The 22780-nt window shown below is 47.9% G+C and overlaps 1 protein-coding gene across 1 annotated transcript in view; it reads left to right on the top strand.

Annotated features, from left to right (window-relative positions):
• LOC119432737 (uncharacterized) overlaps positions 1 to 22780 on the top strand; it is a 94458-nt gene that overhangs the window by 47804 nt on the left and 23874 nt on the right. Inside the window, exons 6-8 of the mRNA XM_037699894.2 lie at positions 7441 to 7594; positions 13230 to 13497; positions 21468 to 21650. Coding sequence (XP_037555822.2) covers positions 7441 to 7594; positions 13230 to 13497; positions 21468 to 21650 — 605 coding nt within the window. The remainder of the gene's footprint in view (positions 1 to 7440; positions 7595 to 13229; positions 13498 to 21467; positions 21651 to 22780) is intronic.

Below are 22780 nucleotides of genomic sequence, written 5' to 3'. Positions count from 1 at the left end.
TAGCATTCTATCGCCGATTCCGATGGGAACACGAGCACTAATTAAGAAATTAGATATTTGAAGTGGGCTCGGTGTGAAGCAAGGCACACAGGAATTCAAGGGCTCGATAAAATGAGCCATTAATGCAGACAGCTCGACGAGTGCGTCTTCATATCTTGTAGGAAGAGTAAGGCAAGTCAGAAGTTGGATGTTTGAGCCTCTGTATTGTCCTTCCGGTCGTTAAAGATGCGGCCCACCTAATATTGAGCTTGTGAATTGTAATCCCTAACGTGGAAGATTCAAGACGGAGCTCGTCACTCGGCGGTAAAGTAGTCAAGCCAAGCAGGATATTTAGATTATCTATCTTTTGTTTTCTCATGATGGTGGCAGACATTGTCAACTCACATGGACACATACGGGCAACGCTAGATCCGTTTATACCCGGAAAAGTACCTTTTCAAAACGTTATTTGAAATAATCTAGCGTGAAAAGATTGAATGTCGTAGAATAAAACGAAGGTGATTTCGCGCCGAAGCATCAGTCGATTGTATACTTCACTGTGACGTCACAGATTTCGATGTATATTTTTGTGCATTTGGACCCTTTATTCTCACAGGAAAAGTATCAAAACTTGCTTAAATGTGTCTTTGATTTATTTTGGGGCGCTATATATTGTTTTCGTACCGACAAACAATTAAATATATAGACTCCCAGCACACACACTGTCGAAATTCATGACGTCATAGCGAGCTGGTGCGGAAACTTGACGGTGGCGTCGCCACCACTCCATCGTTTTTTTTTTTTTTTTTGCGTATTCGCTGCCTTAACAAGCATTGCTTTCACGGTAGCAGTGGCCGCTGTGCCTATTGCAGGAGCATAATTTACTATTACTAACACAGCTTAACTAACTTTACCCTTATGTGTCCCCTGAAGAAGAACCGGAGTGGTCCCGAGTTGGCGCACTTGTAAAAGCTCTCACCTTCCCGAGGTGACCGCACACAGCCCCGCGGCCGCTGCATAGAAAAGCGGACGGCCGACACAGCGAACCCGTGCTTCAGAATGTTCGCACGGGTATTAGCGTTCGTGCGCGAACAGACGCTCGTTTTCTTCGTATACGTACCCTTCCTGTCGCCGTACCCTCCACTCGAGTGGGGTTCCGTTGGAGCCGCACCCTCCTCATATGTGCGGGCACACACATACTTCCGGTATAGTAAATGCAGCGGCCATTTTCCTTTCCCCGTAAGGAGCGTGACGCCGTTGAGAGAATGCCCGAGCGAAAGGACCTTCCTGTACGAGGAAAGCGGGAAACCTTGCTTCAGCACGCACAGAGAGTGACTTAAACAGCTCCTGGGTGGGGCTACAGCTAGAGGCTTGAAGTTAGGCGGTGGGGTTAGCTTTCTGCGTTTCCATGCTACTTGAATGCTATAACTCGGTTGGCTATTGATGCCAGGAGCTCGGGAGGCTTGAGCACCCAATTCCGTGGTTGATTCGGTGTTGTTTCTGCTCAAGCTTGAAGTGTAGCTTGACCGGGGGCCGTATTCAGAAAGCATTTCGTTCGCAAACGCGCTTTGCCATTGGATGACCACCATCATGTCAAGCGTCATAATAGTCAGGAATGTTTTTTTACAGACAATTCTAGTAGCGTGACAACTCTTTGTGAGTACGGGCTCGGATTGTTAGCAGGTGTAGGATATTCTCACTCGACCTTCTCTCTCTCTGTGTGTGTGTGGCGGTCACTAACTGTATTAAGTTGGCGGCGTTTGTTGGACGATCACGCGGAACTAGCCACCCTATGGAGCATGCTCTTAGTGAGTCAGTGATCTGGTTCCGTATTCACAAAACGCTCTTACGCCAGAATTGTTTGTAAGTGCACCTTTCTACCAGTCCTGATGCTGGACATATTATTAGTGAAGGTGACCTGACAATCGTAACAAGAAGCACTTACGAACCAAAAGCTTTGTGAATTCGGATTGCTGTTATTTTTTTTTCGGTCGTCAGTACCACACAGGCATGAATTAGATTAGATGTCTCATCTAAACCATTCATCGTTATACGCTATAAAGTACAGCCCTTGATCTACATCTTCTGTTCAAGGATGACTATTTCGTGTGAGATGTCGTACCTCGGAGAAGTAAGAAACTTTCCAATCACGCTGTTTCTCATGACCGGCGCTCTAACCTTTAAACTAAGCACATGCACAGCGTGGTGCGCTTTATTTTTATGTGCTTAAATGACAAATCGATAGTCACGTTGACGCTCGCTGTGACAGAAATAGGCAAACCCAGAACTGCTCTGTTCGCGCAGGCTATCAATCCCGCAAACTGAACATTACCGGTAAAAAAAAAATAACATCTAAAAGGAAGAGAATCTATAGCCTCACCAATGCGATACTGCTCAGAATAAAAAAGAAGATGAGGAAATGTCGACAATCCAATCCGTATTACAGTGGTAGCAGTACGGAACACATTGCAGCAACAGCACAACGCAGTCTAGAATGGATGCAAGCTTCGGGGGTACCGGATCCTCATCCTCGCGTTGTTGTCCAGTTTATAACGTATCGCTGCGACGAAGGATGCGGCGGTCTCGATCGCTGAGCGCGGCTAACGAGTTTCCGAAAAGTATAAACAAGAGAAAGAGAGAGAAAAAAAAAAAACTCGTTCTATGGGTTCACTCTTACGAAGGAGCGGGCAGCGGCGCGCTTCAGGCCCGACGATGCAGGGGTGCTGTTTTGCCCTTCGATCAAGGCAAAGGAAGAGCAACGGCGAGCGACCCAGTCACCCAGTCGAACTGACCCGACCACGGCGTGTTGTGGCATCTTCTGCCGGCGTACGCTCTCTCTCGAAAAAATAAGAGAGGAGGAACAGTTCTGAGAAAGCCTGCAAGATGGCGAGGGTGAGAGACGGACGCCGACTGCCTCCGTAGCCCCGCGCTGCGTGCAGGTCATCATCAGCCCCTCCGCCGCCGTTGCTGCACGCCGCGAGTCTCAGAATCTGTAATCTCCGGTCCCTCTTCTTCCTCTCGAAGTGTGGATGCCGTTCCCACAGTACCGTGCAGTACTCTGTAAGCTGGGACTCGCCATCGCCAATCACGAGAACGTGCGCAGAAACGAGTGACTTTGCATTTTTAGCCTTCGTATATATAGACTGCGATCTTTAAAATAATACGCTTTGTAACAGTTTACAGCGATGTACGTTGTATGATTCATCTATAGTACCCGTTTGTTACCGACATCGCGTTCGTGCTTTTAAACCACCAAGACTTGTTCCCTGAGCCGAACAAGTCGCAGGAAGCGAAAAACTTTATTGGAGCCCGCCCAACGTTTGACCCTGAGACCGCGATGCGTGAATAACCCTCTTGCCGTCAACCTATACCGTCTTCATCGTTGCCACCGCCATCGTGTCGCCATCGTGCCACCGTCGTGCTACCATTATAATCGTGTTGGCCATCACTTTCATCGTTCTATTTGTAATTTCTGTTGCTCCTCATCATCATCGTGATTGTCATCGCTGTCGTCAGGCGGCGCCAGCTATAGCACTGCTTTGCATGGTATTTTTTCGATAGTGGCTGTCCACAATTCTTTAATGGCTGGTAATAACTTTATGATTCGCGATCTGCACTGCCAGAACTAGTATACAGTGGCATCGCTGCTGGCAAACTTACCCTAACCAGTACACTACGCCAAAACAGTAATTCTGTTTCTGATTCTGAGAATGAACTACGGCCCCAGAAACGAGAACATGTACGGGCAGCCGCACAACAAGCACTAGTTCGCGCTTCTCCCTGTCCAAATTTCGCGCTAGTCTGTGCACTATCTAGTTCCTCTCCCAGACATAGTGAACAAGCTAGTTCATCAACAGGTATTATTATGTTTCCGTTCCGTCTCAGCATGCCGACCGATATAGTAACGTTTTTCCGCTTGCCGTAAAATCTTCTGCGCTATCGCACTGCACGTCTTACAAAGCGCAGCGCGCACATCCGCTTCCACGCGCCGTCTGCTCTATATAGAGCCGACGACGCCGTTGACGAGCAAGGCACTCGAATGTCACACGCTTGTGTACTCGAATGTAACGCGCCAGGCGTGACATTCGAGTGCACCGGTTAGTACTTTGATAAGTGCACGGCGCTTTCAGCCCCGACCAATATTCAACGTACAGAGGCTGTCCTCATCTGAGCACCAGTCACGCACTGCCGCCCCAGCAACACACTGCACGGCTTTTACCGAGACGCAGTTTACAGGGCGGCCCGGCGAAGGACTACAGTGTATGCGTGCCGGCGCGGCCCGTCGACGGCTTCAGCTGTCCCGCAGTGCGTGCGGAATTGTTGTTGCCGCGGTTGTTATGGTTGTTCCGCTGTTAAGACGCTGTATATACAGCGGCGCTGCCCTCTTCTCCCGACACGGTCGTGCGGGCGTAAAAACGTGCGGCGGCACGCAGTAGGCCGGAAAGAACTGAATTTATGGGCGCGTGCGCTGTCAGCTATAGCTCGGATGCTTCGCCGCGGATCGCCGGAAGCCTGCTGTTCCCTAGCCGTGCCCCTTGGCTTAGCGGTTAACCATACTTACCCATACCTTACGCAGTGGCGCATGACGCGACTTCCGCTGTTGTAGAGCTGCTGGCTCTATTAAGTTGTAAGGGCGTTATTTGGCGCTGTTATCGTCATACCGATAGACAGTTTTAGAATAGCGTTTGTCACCTTACGTGTAAGTTAAACGCAAGCACCTTTGCGGGACGCTACGGTGCGCGTCCCGAAAGCGCAATCGAGGATGGCAGAAAACTAGGTAGGGTGTTGAAGTTAGGAAATTTGCAGGCGCAAGTTGGAATCAGCTAGCGCAAGACAGGGGTAATTGGAGATCGCAGGGAGAGGCCTTCGTCCTGCAGTGGACATAAATATAGGCTGATGATGATGATGACGGTGCGCGTCCCTTCAAGACCTTTGAGATAACGTACGGGAACGCAAACTTAAGGAAGACGTTAGAAACATGGCGCGGTCTGGTGCCTCTTTTCAAACGTATCCAAACCAATACAATCCATTAGCAACCATCCTGTTGTTGCTATGCGGACGCGTCTCGTTAGGCCTACGGACGCCAGAGTCGTTGAACGACCTCAGAAATTGGACGCGCCATGCTATCACGACTAACGTTTCAGGTGAGTTTAGAGGAAGCGGAAGCTCATATCAGTAGTTACTGGCGATCAATGAGAGCGAGAGCGTATAGCCATCACGAGAATTCACGCTGAAGCGGGCGCCATGGGTGCCGCCATGTTCGACAACGCTATTTCTTAGCTTGCGTAAACATTACGAACGTTAGACTCGCCAAATAACGTATACGCTATCATAGCGCACGTAAACCACAGAAACCCAGTAACGCTCTGAGCATGCGCAGTGAGGACAATGCTATTTCTTTACGTACGTAATGCGTTGACGTTTGGTTGCAAACGCTATTCTAAAACTGCCTATTATGAAGTGAACTAAAACGTTTGCAAGGCGTAAGCGAAGCTTGAATAGCTCCTGTCCTGTTTAACTGCTAACACCCAGTATGTATGCGAATTTCCTTACCTCACCCCCTCCGGTACAGGCTCAAAGTCTGTATTTACAACGTAGCAGCATCGTAAAGCAGGCACGTTGGAACGGATTCATATTGATCACGCACTAAATATATGACTAAGGAAGAGAAATCTAAACAGCGCTTCTCTCGTCAACTTTCTTATTTGAAATATAAAGTACGAAATCTCAGCTTAGTTTGTGCGCGAGAGCGACTCGTAAGTAGAGGCACAACGTACCGGCCAACAATTACGAACTATAAGTTATGAAATGCGGCCCGAGACATTTTGGAGCTCGCCCGAAGGGCTTCGCCACACGCAATTCTGATTCAGCGTGTCCCTGAAACAATGTAACACTGGCGAGATGCAACACTGTAAGGTTGCGAGTTCTTCTTGGTCATTATTAGCTAGAAGTAAATAAAAGAAAACAGTTGGGGTTTGAAACGAGGGCGGAAGCGGAGGCCCGAACAAGTCAAAAACAGGGCTGTATTATCCTACTTTTCGATGCCGGAAGTGGGATGTGCGTGTGGCACGTCCGTATGCCTGATGAGACTCGTCTCGAGAAAATTTGCCGAAAAGTATGCGTAATTCCCCACGGCCGAGATGCAGGAAACGAGCAAACGTCTGTCATCTTCCTCGCATTGCCTTGGACGTCGTGTCTTTCTCTGTTAATCTGCGCGTGTGCGTGTTTTCTTCTTCTTTTTTTCTTTTTAGTTTCTAGATTTTTTTTTTCATTGTATAGTTGTGTTGTTTCTCTACGTCTCTCATCAGAATGGGCACTCTATAATAATTTTGCTCACCGAACCGTGCGATTCAAATGCCAGCTGCGGGTGAGCATGAGCTAAATTACAAGAAGCAGAATGGCTCGTCGGCGTCGCTAGGATATTGTCCACGTAAAAAAAAAAAATTTTTAGAAAGTCTATAGATGGTCTGTAGACAGCGTATATCTTCTATAAACGTATTTTAGACCGTTTTGCCTTCTTATGGACTTGTCCATTTGTCTATGTAATTTCCATACAGTGTTCGATGGCGTCGGCATGAAAGAACGTCCGCAGCTGTTCGAGATTATAATTTGGAGATCTCCACTACGCTGTCCCTCATAGTCCACAATGCAGATTCGAGTGGTTAAACGCCACAATATCATTATATTTCCTTTTTTTTTCTCTCTTTCGCTACACAGCGACCTGATACAGCAAGCACGCGCTGCAATATTTACTAAAGCAAGCACCACCTGCAAGAGGAGGCGCTAGACAAAGGAAAACGTTGTAATTGACAACGTATCAACACAAGAACACCGAACGAAGTCTTTACGCGTGAATTTGTCATTCTTTCATGCCGTCAGTTCCGGTGAATCCCTGTTACCGATATGTGGCATGCATTAATCCGAACCACTTTCGTTATAAAATAAAATTTGTGAGTTATTGTTCTCTGTGATTTGCGTGTTCTCATTGTATATGTATGTATTTTGTATGTATAGTGAAGGGCGTAGTCGAGGATGGCAGGAAATCAGGTGGGATGATGAAATTAGGAAATCAGCAGACGCAAGTTGGAATCAGCTAGCGCAAGACAGGGGTGATTGGAGATCTCTGGGAGATCGCCTTCGTACTGCAGTGGACATAAAAATAGGCTAGTGACGATGGTGATACTGATGGTGGTGGTGGTGATTACGATTGTATGTGTCGTTTCATATTTACTTCTCACCTGCGGTAGCATTCCGGGCCCATGGCCACAAAAAAAAAGAGAAAAAATCGTCCAATTTCCAATAAAGACGTATCTCGCTCTTTCTGCCTGTTGTATACTGTCAGCTCGCAGTTTTCCCAGCTTTTGGTTCGCGTTTTCCAAGTTTTCTGTTCTTCAAGAGAAAATAGTTTTGTTGCATAAAAACAAGCGAGTAAATTTTTTTATCTTCTTCTTTATTTCCCAGATGTCCCACCGACCGCACCATCATGGGTCCGCTGCACAAGGTCAACGACGACGGCAAGGTCCTTCACGCGCCCTTCGACGCCTTCAAGTTTCCAACCTCCGAGATTGTCCAGTTCAAGGCGCTCGTGACACCCTGTCTGCCAACCTGCGAAGCGGTGAGCAACCAGAACGGAGAATGCAACGAAAGGCATTCGCTTGAGCAGAGTTTGTTGTTGCCTCTGGTTGACGAATGTCCAGCTTGAAAGATTCGGCGCAGAAAGGGACGAACACATGAACGAGATCGAAATAAGGAGTCTCATTTCCAACTTCGCTCGCCTCTGTTTTCTCTTTCTTTTGAGCCCGGCTTTTTCAAGCTGAAACGAGTTTGAGTGCGGAAGAGCACTTAAGCACCGTATACCGTATGCGACAGGGAGTCCATGCACACAAGCAATAAGTCACATGTAGGGCACACCACAGAGCCATCTTCCAACTTAATAAGGAAAAAAAATACGCGCGCTCTGTTTTCTTATGTTCGAAATTGAAATTCATGCGCTTGGCAGAAAACGTTCTACCTGTGTGTGTGTTATTTCTGTATCATTGCGATTTTACATAGTTCAGCTGTTCGTGAAATTAGAGCTGGCTAGAAAAGAGATCCTGCTGAACCAAGTTAATCCGAGAGCAAAGTCTCAAAAGGCTATAAGCACCGCGAATATTTGTGAAATTAAGACTCGCGTTCGCACAAACTTTAGTGCTATGTCTATAGCCGCTTACGTCAGTCAAGATACGCGTGAGTTCAAGATGGGCTAGTTGTAAAGCAGAGCGAAACACATCTACGAAGGGAACACGGGAGACGCGTGGCGTGGTATGTGTTTAGCTCTGCGTTAACATTCCTGATATCGAAATTAGTCCAAATTTCTATCATGTTCAAGGGATCATCAGTTCACCATCATCAAGGATTCCATCAGTTCACTTTTAGGGATCTGAAGACAAATTTGGCTGTCACAAAGAATCTTTGCTTACCAACTATAGGGTAATTACAAGTCTGTCGCTTAGAAATAAAGCTTTATTTAACAAGGGTCGACAAAAATTGACAAATGCTGTAAGGTTGCTCTTCAGTATTGCCTCGGGACATATTTTCGGGTGAAATAGTGGATCCAAATTATGACGTAAAAGCTTCGTCGCTGCACCAGTCGTTGTTCAGAGAAGGAAGTTAGCATCACCACTTTTTTGTTTGTTTGTTTACCCTTCATTAGCTTTTTCTTTGCTTGTTGATGTACAAGAGTAAGATACTGATACAAAGAAAGTATAAAGAAAGAAACCTAAACGATAGCAAGGCATGGCCGCCGGCTGCTGCTTCTGCATTTCAATAGGATCAAAATGCAACAAACGCTCGTAGACCGCGCAGTTTGAATGCGCGAAGAAGAACCCCAGGTGGTCGAAAACTAATCCGGAGCCCTCCACTGACGCGACCGCCATATCCCGTGTGTTACATGAGGACGTTGACGCCCATCAATCAAATCAAAGATGCGCCATTAGCATGTTACGTGCGGTGCTCAGTTGGGATGCGACAGTTGGGCGCAGTCCCCCGCAGCTATACGGGTGCGGTTATTTAGGGTTGCGTAAATGCGTAATCTCTACCTGAGCGCGCTTGGTCTAGAGCTGGTCAATCATCAAAACTGCGGCCGGTTTAGTCGGAACAGGACCACGCATGATGTGGTGGTGCCTTCGGTTCGGCTTCCACCGATCGTGTTTCGGTCTTATTTAGGAGCATACATTGCTATTACGTTATCTCATTTACTCGGCGACTTTCGCCAATAAGCCAGGAATAGAAGAAAGGGAATGTATCCTGCTCGATGACTTTTCTGGGTAATATGTTGCAGGCAAGGACACGGAGGCAACTGGACACAGTAGGCGCTAACTTTACACGCTCTTGACGTTAATGCCTGGCATTTAAACCTGACACTAACGCCTGGCTCTAACACTTGACGCAAACTGTCAAAGCAAAATTTGCCTACATCTCTCTTTGTCCTGGTCCGCAAAGCACTACGTTTATTGCTCTTACTGATCGCCAACAAAGGTGAAAGAAACATTTTGTCAACTTTAGCACGGTAGAAAGTATGCGGATTTTTAAAATTTTCTTTATAGATGAAAAATACAAAGGAAGGCCGAGCCTTTTTTGAACAATAATGATAGAATAAGAGATGACCCTATACAGCCAACGTTCCGACAAGAGGATAGACTGATAGGCTATACTGCATTACGTGACGTGTATGCTACAGGTGGGGCACGCAAAACGACAGAGAAGGCGAAGACGCCTCTCTGTGACGCCTGTCGTCTTGTGTGTCTCGTTTGTGTTATACAACATTACGTCTTGTGTGTCTCTGAGACGCCTGTCGTCTTGTGTGTCTCGTTTGTGTTATAAAACATTACGTAATGAACATACGTCTATGTTGAAACGTTGGCTAAAATTAGTCATTTCTTGCTCGACCACTGTCGATCAAGTCAAGTCTGCGTCTTCAAGTGAACCTCTATCTTTATCGAAAGTTATTGTAAGCATATAATTACGATACGATAGACAGATGCTGAAGAAACCAGCCACCGCAGGAAAGACGGCGAGGTGCCTCTGCGCTCTTGACTTGTTCGAAGCGACGACATTCTTTTGTAATGCTGTCGATACTCGAGACGTTGCCGAAAAAAAGCATGTCGAAAGCATCGCCGACTATTTCTTTCAGTATGTTAGTCGGTTTCACACATGTTATCGTCAGCTTTGCGACAGAGAGCCAATGCAAGGTCGATCCAAATAGGTCGCGAAGCTTCGGGCGAAAAGCGGTTCAGAACAAATTGTCACCGACATCAGCAAGGGTGGTTATGGGAGCAGCGATTGAAGCGCAACTATGTGAGGAGGGAACAAACAGTGGGACAAAAAAAAAAGCGATTTTTCATTTAAAAGAGACACAGTTAGGTTAATTCACTGAAAATAAAATTCCTATTCAATTTTATATATGCGCATCGGGAAAACAAAAGACGACTCTATTTTACTTTATCATTATCAATAAATACCTTTTTTCAGCGCCCACCATAACGTTGACGCCGCTATCACTTGCAATGCAATACAGCTCTTGAAGTGTGCAGAAAGGCGCGCTCGTTAAGTTCACTTGTTACAGTACGCCCCACTCACACGTTGTGGTGTTTTGCTTGTCGACGTATGTCTTAATTTGGTGGCGTGGTTAGTTTCATTGTTTCTTAACCTGTTCAGTGAAAAGTAGTGAGTTACGACCGCCAGATGATTGCTTACTTTAGCTGTTTTCGTGCGACTGCGCTGACCGACGTGCTTGGCGTCCGACGATAGGACCAGCACTCTACACCCAATGATTGCGTCGGTCACAAAAGAAAGTATGTTCCGTGCAGGGGTGTGATTTCGACACCCGCACGGGTGACCTTTTGCTGCATCGCTGCTTTTCGCTCTGAAAGCTCGAAACTCCCATCAAATCGAATGGCGGGGCATTTGAATATACAGCTCTAATGGCAGGCCACCAAAACAAATTTCGCGCTTTTGAGAATAAAATGACGTCACTTCTTATTTGAACGGATATGGCGTCACATTATTTTTTTCTTCCGCCGGAAGTGTTCCCTCGTCACAGAGATGGCGCAAAGCTCCATGAACCGCAGATGAACCGCCATGTTTTGAACGCATGGGCGTCTATGGAAGCTTCGCTACCAGGTACATTTACCTTGGCCAGTGTATGTATGAAACGTAGGGCTCTGTAGATGTCTGAACACAGCTTGGAATAGCCTTGTTCGCGGCAACTGTAATAATATAGACATGCCCTCGAAACAAATTTTCGTGACAAGTCTGCTGAGTTCCCCGTTCTTCCGTAGTGGTTTGCACGCTTCGCACTGCGTATACCATCCGCGCACGTGTTCGCGATTTCGCTCCTTCCGTCGTACATATCGCGCGCACGCGCGCGCGTCCTTTTGAACTTTTCATAATGCCGGCTTACGTTGAAGCTTAACATGCTCTGGGACGCTCGCGAACAAAAGGCCTCCTCTTCTGGGCGTTCCAGGAAGTCGCCGTTGTGTTCGCTTTATTACCGTTATTGTCAGTATTGTCTTCCGCTGTCAATCGCCCGCTTATTCTCATTCTAAATGTCTCTGGACGCGCTCCGACCCGCTGCATTATAAAGCGCAGCCGCGACCGCTGATGCCACCGCGGCAGCGCATTAGGACGGAAGACTTTGTTTCAAGCCGCGACGATGCAGGTCAAGTTCAGCGCACAATGGAAAACCGCGGCGGCCGTTGTCCGCGTGCCTTTTCAAAAGTGGCATACTAAGGCGTATATGTAAGCGTATGCAAGAGACGAAACTGGTTCTCCCGCCGCTAACAAGGTTGAGGAGACCACGCCGCTTTGCAAGCCCAGTGGACCGCCTGGTGGTACACTTTGGGCAACGCATCATCGTCTGCGGCTTTGGGCAACGCTTCGTGGCAGGAAATGACGTCGCACGACGTTACCAAGGTCACCGCGGCTTAATGGCATTGCCGCATGCTGCCGTGCGGAACGGGTCAGGCAGTAAACGTTGAACGGTCGCAGTATGCGAATTGTAGCACTGTCTCGGCAAAGAAAGCAAAGGACAATGGAAACGTTTTATTGTTTCGTCAGTTGAGCCTTGCAATGGGTATACCACGCATGTTGGCACACTGTGCCAATTTTCGTTTTGACCTTCGTGAGCAGTATGCAATTGGACACGCCGAATCTAGAGTTGACGGTCCGCAAGCTTATAGGAAGAAGGCCTGTGTCGCTAATTGAGTTTATTCGCCACCCCACTGCTCCATAAAGATGCGTGCCTCGAGAAATTACCGAGTGAAGCACGGATGCAAGTTTAGTTAATTCGTTCGGCTTTCCACTTGCCCCTGCACGATGCGCAGGCCCATTTTCTCTCCCCTTGATTTCCCATCACGAAATACACCAAGGTTGTCCGTGTGTGAGTTGTGACTCCGTTCATATTCGTCATTGTCCTAATCTGAGCTATTTGGCACGTAGATACTATCTATGGCTTCCAGCTGAAGTGAAACGTAAAAGACAGAACTATGAGATGGGACTTCACTGTAGTTGGAGGACGTTCACCACTTGCTGCGGCTCTGTCCAGGAACAGAAGGAGGGCGGAAAGGGGGAGGGGGGAGAGGGGGCCTACATGAGCGAAGCGTTTCAGAGCTGCCATGATCGAACTGAGTTACACGCGTCGGCTTGTGCACCATAAGCTGCCAAATTACCAATTTCTTTTTGGCACGTAAGAGCTGTTTCCCATTGGCCAGCTGCCGACTTCGGTAATATCATGTCCAACGTCCCGATCAACTGGCACGATCAAGAACCCCTCTGTGTGTGTGTGTGTGTGTGTGTGTGTGTGTGTGTGTGTGTGTGCGTGTGCGTGTGCGTGTGTGTGTGTGTGTGTGTGTGTTACTACATAACACGACACGATATGCTGAGGGGGGAGGGGGGGGGCGCTTCAAAAAGATGTCGCTTAGCAGCGGTCAAGACTAACGGGGTCCCGGAATGAGGGACTCCGCCCAGTATTGCAAGGGTTGAGACCCACTAGAGGCCTCTCCCCGAGCACCACTCTGTATATATAGCCCAATGAATACTTTTCACCACCCACTCGGATATCAACTCGACGTTGGTACTACCAGAATTTTGATGTCAGTAACATGCCGTTGTATTATATTGCATTTCATTACATTGCATTGTAATCAAGCAGTCAATCATTCTTTGTAGTGTGCGTCACACCTGACGTCCGTGCATGTGTTTCCTTCTCGCAGGCCCGTTGTTCGGAGAAAAGCCAGACTCCCTACGGACGCGAGGTGGACTCATTCGGTCGCCGGCGTCGCCGGTGGACCGAGGAGGGCGTCCCGGGCGAGAACGGGGTGTGGCGTCGCTCTCGCCGATCGTCGTCGCCGGCCGCCGGTGACGACGAAGACGACGAACTGGTCGTCGTGCAGACGATCCACATCACCGACAAGTTCGGCTTCGCCAGGTCGCAGCAAAAGGACGGCGAGAACGGAGCGGACGGTTCGTCGAGGGACACTAGTGAGTGCGACTGTTTTTATACAGCGCGCGACGTTCTCGGCTCGTGGTATAAACGCGGCCTGCCTCCGAGATCGCCGCAGCGGCCTCAATGCAATCTCGAAGGCCACGGTATAAATATGGACTCCCAGATCGGGCGGCGAACGCCTTCTTATCTCGGAGTCTATAGTATAATCTAAAGAGTTTTACAACAAAAATTACTAGAGGGAACTCTAGATGCTAGTGTCTGCAGAAGTTACAAGTATGGCGATTCAACCAGCATGGGCTGTGTTCCAGTATTCGCCGTATGCGACTAGATAGACAGCTAAGCAGGTGGTAGCCATTTTTAGTATCATTTCATTCTGACGAAGCCGACAAAAGAGAGAGAGAGAGAGAGAGAGCGCTTCGCAAGGACAGCATCGACGTCAGAAACGATGCGGGCTACATTGCGATCCAAACAAGATGGCGGCTGAGCCACTGATCAGCACTATAGCAAAACATACAGATCAGTAGGCAGAGCAGAATGTTTGGAAACTCGACGGGAAGGTCGTCTGCGTGCAAGACAAACGTAATCAAGCTTTCTTATGCGCTCAATTGAAGCTGTGCTGTGTTTTTCTTAGGTTCGCACACACGAACTGTTAAAATACAGCAATAATAGTATGTGCTTTACCTTAATTTCTTCTTGTCGACGCGAGGTTGCGTGAAATCCCAGAGACGTCTTTCAAATGCGTTCCATTGTTGAGCTCGAAGCAGTCTTCATAGCAGTAAAAGCAACTGTGTCCACTGCTGGCAAGAATTGGAACACATCTATGGGAGTGATGGGAGACTTCGCATTCTGGCTCTGAACAGCTTTGCGACCTTAAATAGTCTTAATCTTGAATATATTGCGTCATAAATGCGCCCATTCGCAATTACTAAAGCGTGTGGGTAGAGACTAACCGCCTCGCTGTGTTCAGAAAACTGTGATTGCTTGGGAATTTAGAAAGAGAAAGTGTAATAATAACGGCCAAAGAACGTTTGGAGCCACGAGCACGATGATTATAAATATATCCATGCACAACCTGTCATTCCCATAGTATCGCTACGATCGAAGCACCGGCGTATTTTTTGTACCTTTTTTTTGTAATCTCTATGGTCGTAATCACAAGCCGAGAGCCAGCTAGTCTCCTAGCTTCTCAAGTCCTCTCAAGGTGACGGAGATGGAGCGAATTTTGTGGGCGTAGGGTGGGTTCGGTTGACCGACGATAAGGGTAATTGGACATTTCTGGGAGAGGCCGTCGGGGAAAAGGTGGGCGAGAGGTCCTAATAATAGGCTTGGAGGTTACACTAAAGAGGGGCGTTCAATTAAGATGGATTGGCAAACATTTCTTGAATTATAAAAGAGTCACTCTTTAATCGCAAGCTGAGACTTCAAACGTTAAAGGAGGTTATACGTGCCAAAACCGCAACCTGGTTATGAAGCATGCCGTAGTAAGGGGGGGGGAGGGGGGAGGGGGGGAGGGCTTCCTATTAATTTTGACCACATGGAGTTCGTTATCGTGTACCTAATGCAGAGTACACGGGTGTTTTTGCATTTCGCCCCCATTAAAACGTGGCTGCCGCGGCCGGGGTTTAATCCCGCGACCTCGGGGTTAGGAGCTCAACGCCAATGTCACTGAGCAACCACGGCGAGTAAGCAGAGACTTGGTCAAGAAAGAAAGAAAGAAAGAAAGAAAGAAAGAAAGAAAGAAAGAAAGAAAGAAAGAAAGAAAGAAAGAAAGAAAGAAAGAAAGAAAGTACCGCGTAGTTGCCGCGCCGGCTTTGTATGACGTCATAGATATTGACAGCGTCTGATCGGGACTTCAGTTAATCGCTTATCTGTAAAGGGAGATTTCTGAAAAGAAGAATAACTTGGAAACTTGCGTTCTCGTTTGTTATTGGACTGGTTCCTGGCCTGGTCTTGCTTCTCTGGTCGGACTTCCGGACATGCCGACGTGGCTCAGTAGCTATACGGCGTTCAGCTGCTGACCACGGGGTCGCTCGTTCGCTTCCCGACCGCATTCCGACGGTGGCTGAATGCCTAAGCGCCCGCCTACCGTCCCTGCGTGCGCGTTATGAACCTCTAGTGGTCGAAATCAGTTCGTAGCCCCCCCCCCCCCCCCCAAAGTATGGCGTCTGCCCATCTTTAAAATCGCGCAATTTCTAGTGCTAGGTAAAGCAAACGGGCCACCAAGCCAGCAACAAGCACTGCTAGCAAGACCCAAAAACGGTTCTTTCTTTTTCTTTCTTTCTTTCTTTCTTTCTTTCTTTCTTTCTTTCTTTCTTTCTTTCTTTCTTTCTTTCTTTCTTTCTTCGTGTTGCCACGAGCTCAACGTTCTCTGGCACTATAGGTTCCTGAAAATAAGGAGACAAAAGGCCGTCAAGTACGGTACTTAGCTTTATCGCGCGCGATCGCCGTCCGGCAGTTAAGCTTTCTTACGGTCTCCCGCGTCCTGGTGGGGAAGACAGCTTGCCAGGTCGTATATGCGTTACCGCCCCGATGCTCAAGCCCTTAAGCTCCTGTCCGTCTTGCGCGAGCCTGGGAACGGCACGGTCAGCTGATTGATGGACGCAACTTTCATTACGGTCACCGCTCTCGACTTGGCAAATTGCTTCCTCAAGGGGGGAGGGGGCTTTACCGCGCCTGGCGGAAAAAGGAGCGACGCCTCTGGCGATCCCGTCGCCGGAACCATTATAGACGCGCCAGCGGTTGCTCTCTCAAGAAGGAAAGCTGTACAGCCTGCATCACTGTAGTGCCGTGGCACCTAACGCTCGTATTCAGCCGGATCGGGGCATCGAGTTCACACGGTCGCTCGCACGTAATAACTCTCTGGTTCCTGATTGGTGATTTAAACTCCACTGGCCAATCACGATATAGTCGAGAATTGTGCGTTCACGCGGGTGTTTTCAGGGAAGGAAATCTGTGCTTCGTCTCATATGCCATGAAATGCTGCTGTTCAAGCATGTATAAGCTGATGGGAAGCCGAATACACGCGACAGTTCCAATGTTAATGCGTATAAGGAACCTGATGAGTCAGCTAATGGGCCCGCTGGTAAATGTAGAGCGAGTTCACGGGGTTGATTTCAAGCAAGAAAGCTGTGCTGCGTCTCGCTATTATGCCGTGCAACGGTGTGCAGGCTATAAAGTTGCTGGAGTCAGCTGATCGGCCGAGTTCGCATGGATGTCCACCTGTAAGAGCGTTCTAGTGGCCGAATTCACGAAGCCTTAGGTAGTAAGATCATTTCTTGCCTCTCGTGGGCGCCTGCTCTCACGAGAAGTTCTAGCGTAACAACGTTCGTGTGAATACAGACCCTAATCCGTGACTGGCTACTATATGCGCAGTCGCCAGCTGATTGAGATAAAAAATAGTTTAATTAGGAATGAGCTTCATGCCAACAACGTGAAGAATAACATCAGCGCCCGTATTCGCAAAAATGTTCTTACGCTAGTTAAGTTCGCAAGAACAAAAAATGTGCCAATAGTGCACAGCGAACACATTATTAGTGAAAGCGGCCAACCAACCAGGAAAAGTTCTTATGAACAAGGGCCCGTGTTCACAAAAAAGCACTTGCGCCATAATTGTTCGTAAGAGCAAATTTCAGCCAATCCTGATGCTGAGCATGCACATTATAATTTAAGGCGGCCAGCCAATAGCAAACATCACTTACGAACGTAAAACTTGGTAAATTCGGCCCCACAAGAAAAACTTACGACCCCGCGGCCTTTGTAGTGAAATAGTGCAGGAAATGTATTTTCTGAAGTATATATTTAACGGGAGCGGGGCGAAAGGATTGGGCCACTCTGAAGCTGGCTGTCACCTTGACGTGCGTACAAAAAACACGCGTGTGCCGAAAACCCTATCAGAATTATAGTTTATGGACTCCAGCTATCTGACAACAATGTTGCATGTGCGAACAAATAAACCAGCAAACGAACTGGTACGTTTATACTTCCCACTTGACAAGGCGGAAACTTCTCAATAGCGATACCTCCACATTCGCCGCCGCATAAGTCACCTCACATAGTTCTCATACTCGCTAAAATCTTTGCCGAGTGATTTGAGTAGAGGGATTGTTCACAAACAGCCAAGGACTAGAGGAAACGACGAGACAAAAAAAAATAAACGCGCTAACCGACGGTTTATTGCGCGAGTTGTTATCCGTCACAAAACGTTCCCGGCCCACGCTTGTTCAGCTATAGGACCGACATAAATCCGCATGGCTGCGATCAGTTTGCTGGTCCGCGCTTGTTTGATTTGTCGGCGCAGGGGCTTTAAAAATATATATCAATCCAGAGCGGCCAATAGCAACGTAGCCGTAGGGCTGTAGGACCACCTTGACTGACAGGCTCGTTATCCTGAAAATTTATCGGACACATTTTACACAATAGCAGCAACAGCACCACCAACAACAGCACCACCAACAACAACAACGACGACGACGACAACAACAACAACAACAACAACAGCAGCAGCAGCAGCAGCAGCAGCAGCAGCAGCAGCAGCAGCAGCAGCAGCAGCAGCAGCAACAAGAACAACAACAACCGCAGCAATAAGGAAAAACACATCGAGGAAAAAAAAACAGTATAGTCGACGTCTGACAAGGACCGAACTGCCGTTTCCCTAATCACACGGGCTAAGCGATTACCTTGTCAGTCAGGCGGAATAATCGAGTGCAAACACGTGAGAAACAACCTCGTTTCGTGAGTCACGAAAAAGCATGTATATGAAATATCTCAAGTATTCGCGAGTTCGTCCGCTGACTGGCTGACGCAAGCTGCATCCTCCTTGTCACTACGCGGTTTTCAGTGGACAGATTGTAGCGACGCGTCCTTATATTACCGGATCGTTCGTCGTACGAATACGATGAAAGAAAGAAAGAAAGACGGCCGAACTGATCCTTCTTGGCTGGCCAGACCACGTGAGTGAAAAACTTATGACGCGCATAAATTTCCATGACTCGATCGTCGTCTGTGCTGCTTTCTATCTCCCCATACTTCGATCAATCTTGGCTCGAAACTGGCCGCTGCGGTCTCCGTATTATATTCTCGGTGGAAAACTGCGCAAAGGTGGCGCAGAGGCTTGAAGGATACGCACCAAGTTGAACCGCCAAGTTCAAGCCGTGGAGTTTCCTACAAATGTCGATAGGGGGATCTTTGGCGCTAGTGTATGGGGAGGCCACAATTATCGTGGTTCGGCCAGAACGGAAATGATCGCTAGTGCACGGATTCGCCTAAACGTCGTCCTTAATTCTGGCTTCAAACGACTTTGTGACTTTACAGGTCGATCGTATTAAACTCAGCATCCAGTTATAGATGCAGCTAACAATTCGCATCTGGATTGCACGGCTGCGATACGAAGCATCAACTATCATGGTGACAGGGCGTATCCTCGAATGTAAGCCTACCAAGCAAAACAAAAAGATCAAAATCGTTCAAATCACATTTGACGTCACATCTATACAGAGGGAAATGAGACGAAATTCAGGAAGGCCACGCTATGCCTTCGAATCGAAGCAAACTCGTGACTTTTGTAGAAATAGAGAACCCAAATTTAGCGGGCACCAGATCAGTGCTTTCCGTGCAAATATGATTTCAGTTGCGTGCATGCTCGCTGCCAGTGACGTCATTTTTAAGAGTAAACGTTTAGGTACCCTTCGCATATACGCGAGCCGTTGGCGTATGCTTTTATTGCCATCGCAATTATATGGACACTCCAGGGGAAGTTTTGCCGCCGGCGTCGCCGTGATGTTCCGTTTATATTTAGGTATATATATATATATATTCTATATGCCATGCTATATGACATGCGGTATATGCGGATTATATTGCCACACCATTCTATCACTGAAGTTGCTGATACCAGTTCTTACATTCTTGACAAAATTATTCCTCAAAATTTTGAGAACGGCATCCCCCAAATAAACGTTACGAAAAAAAAAAACACCGACAGCGCACGCCTTTTATCTTTAATCTTCTCAGGATGAAATATTAAAAGTGCGAAACAATAAAAGAGCTCAAACCTGAAATTGATGTAATTTTATTGGCGCGGCTGTGCACTACCTCCGGGATCAGCCCAGGAAAGAAGTTTGAAACATACCCGGTACGGGAAAGTGGTGGTACAGTCGCTAAGAAAGACGTTGGCTTTAATTAACGAACATAAATGAAATTGCCCGATGGCAGGATTCAAACAGAGGTCCCATAGCGCAACAGCTCGTTTTTACTTAGTCCAGCTTAGGTTTACTTCAATTCATACTGCCACTACAGCTACGAGTCTTACACTTCGTGAAATATTCTAACATGTTGCTATCGCATTCATTGCTTCACCCTTATGGCGAAACTATATTTTTCTACACAACTCTATTACCCATTTTGAAAGGAAAAAGTAAGTATCGACTCAGACTCAAATACATACATCATAGGCTATATCCATCCGCGCAGCCAAATGTGCGACCTCAGCTTCGTGTTTGATCTTTCTTTTATCGACAGTAGAGCACCGTCGTCCCAGACTGACCGCGGCATACATTGCGAAGGCACCGAGTGATCCACCTTACGTGGGGCAAGGCATCCCCCACCCCCTCTCCCCCGTCTACATCCTTGGTATGCGGTCAGTCTGGTCAAATTGACCGACCAACCCTTTGAGGCCTCGCACTGGGTCTCTCCGCCCCCCTCAACTCACCCCCCCCCCCTCCCCCTCCGCCCCTCACTCGTCTTATGGGCTCGGTCGTGACGGCCAACTACAACACGCCATCCTCTTATACGCCGCGTGCTTCATCTCCGGACGCAGGGGAATCTGCATACAGATTGCTTTTTCGAGGAAGAGGCGGCGAGACCCAGACGCTGGCGATCTTCCGCACGCCATACGGTGTCCGTGTCGAAAGGCCGCGTTCATCCCTTCGTAATCTCGGTTGTAGCTAATGGTTTTGCTCTGACCTTTTATAATGCTTAACTTCCGTTCATTTTCTTGCCTTATAGTGCTGCGTGGGTTTCTCTCTCCGTCTCTCCGCCTTTCGTGCACCTTTGACTGAGCACTTTATTCCTTTCTTGCTCCGAGTAGATCGTGCAGGGCCGTAGGTCAGATCACTGTCTCGCGGTCAAGGACGGTCGTTTCCTCGCGTTTTTCCAGCGACATGACCGGGGCCTCCAGATGATGTAAATGGTGGTCAGCGTAACCGATATCGGCTGCAGGCCGAAAATAAAAAGGTTTAGCTGTCGGGGCAGGTTCCACTGGTGGCCAGCTGAGGGCGCCACAGTAGAGCTATGCCAGATTCTTCAAAACGCGCCGCTAAAGAAAGCATAGAGAACGACGTTGGCCCAGTTGGCCTTTAGCTGGCCCTTAGTTGGTCCTTAGTTGGTCCTTAGTTGGCTCCATAGAGTTAGTATATATGTACTAACTCTATGGTTGGTCATAGTGTTCCTGTATATGCTCCCGCAAGAAGCCGATAGAGTAGCCGTTTAATTGGTGCGCATAGTGCGTAGTGCACCCAACGGGAAGTGCGTAAACCGAGAAGAAGAATTCGTCGGTGCACTTCCCTTGCTTCGCGCGCGAAGCATTGCTTTGCGCGAGCGTTGCCTACCCTTGTCCTCGACCAGCCAATGGGTTTGCGGCGCCTCTCAACGGCCAAACTATATCCCGTGTAGGAGGCAAATAAACGTTATTTGAGTCAATACGAGAGGGCAAACGCTCGGGTCATTAAGGCCGCAGTTCTCGCTATACGAACGTGCTACTAATGGCCCATTCGTTGGTACGCATACAAACACACATTACGGCTGCTATAGTTAGCACTTGTGCTCGTCCCGTCTTCCTCGAGTCCCGCGTGGTGTACGACGTTCTTCCACTCCTTGAGTATGTAATTATGATCATGCTTTCGTCAAGCGGTCACGTATGAGTGTACGTAACTCGATTCTTCAAGTATAATGAAAGGTTATCTGTCAATGACACGGGTTCGTATTTTTTTTTTCTCTTTTGTGTTCGCAGTGATGTTGCCCACGGACGGTTCGAGCTGCATCAACGTGGTCGGTCTCATAGTGGCCTGCTCTATGTTCCTGATGGCCCAGGTGGTCCTACTGCTCGTCTGGGGCTGCGTCTGGCAACGCAGGCGCCGTAACAAGCTCGACGAGTGCAACACGCCCAGCATCGACATCCTCTACTCGTCTTCCAGTAAGATCTACTAGTAGCCCCGAGTTGACTTCGTGGCGACGGTGGTTCGAAACTCGCGTGTGCACCGTGGTTCAAGACATTCAAGTGCGCTCGTGCTGGTGTGTGGGTGTAATACTGGTGTCACACGGGCACTTTCGATCGCGATCTAGCCCTAGCGCAATCGAAACCTCGATCGCGATTGGCTCCATTTTGCAAGCTGTGGAAGAAGGCCAAATGTGCGATTGAGAAATTCTACCCCGAACGGGCTCTATCGCGATCGAATCTGCCCCGTGTGTGCGGGGTATTAGTGTTTGTATTCGTCATCAACAGTGCAATAGACGCACGCTGCTTTCTCCAGCCTTAGAGAGCCTCCTCTGAACGAATATTACCGAGATGAACGATATCACTTGAATGCGTGGGCGAATGCCGTTTGAGAGAGGGACATTAAAAGCTCCGCGGGAGCCAAGATATAAGTAACAGCAGTTCAAACTGAACGCTCGGCTTGTCGTATTTATCCTGGAAAGCATTCCTGAGATATTTCGGTGTTATCAAGCTGATCTATCTTGTCTTCGTGTGTTTTCGATGCTGTACAATACGAACAAAAAAAAAAGGCAGAGGGTGTACTAATATGGTTTAACCATAGTTACGCACGACGTATGCGTAAAAAAGTCATTTTTGGCTCGGGTGCAAGCACACGGAAACTTATTCTCGGGAACACGACGTTGTTGATAAAATGTCACTAAGTCGCGTTTGAGTGCAATTAGAACATTCTAATTTGTTCTTATTCAATGTACCACCTAGGTATAGTCCGTATATTTGCGTACCGCTTTAGCTTTTGTTGATATAGTAAGCTTCGCCTATTAATTGAACGTGACAACTCTTAGCGATGTATTTTTGAACCACACGGATAAAACAAATCATTCCTGCGAACATTTATTTTATCCAACGATGCCTGTTCGGTACTTAACTGTCAGCAACTTTTCCGACAAGGAAAGCACCCGAGCACTTAGCGTTACACATAAGAAATGTCCGCAAGAATAGCGACTGACTCTCATCGTGCGACGAAATTGCCCTCTCAAGATCTTAACATATTTAGAGGTATTAGGTTCGCTCGTGGTTTACTCCTTAGCCTTCGTGTTTCTCTCGGAGTC

The sequence above is a fragment of the Dermacentor silvarum genome, chromosome 11 (genome assembly GCF_013339745.2).
Source record: "Dermacentor silvarum isolate Dsil-2018 chromosome 11, BIME_Dsil_1.4, whole genome shotgun sequence".
In the NCBI taxonomy this organism is placed as follows: Eukaryota; Metazoa; Arthropoda; class Arachnida; order Ixodida; family Ixodidae; genus Dermacentor; species Dermacentor silvarum.
Note: the sequence above shows the minus strand (reverse complement) of the source record. Positions and strands in the feature narration are given on the sequence as shown.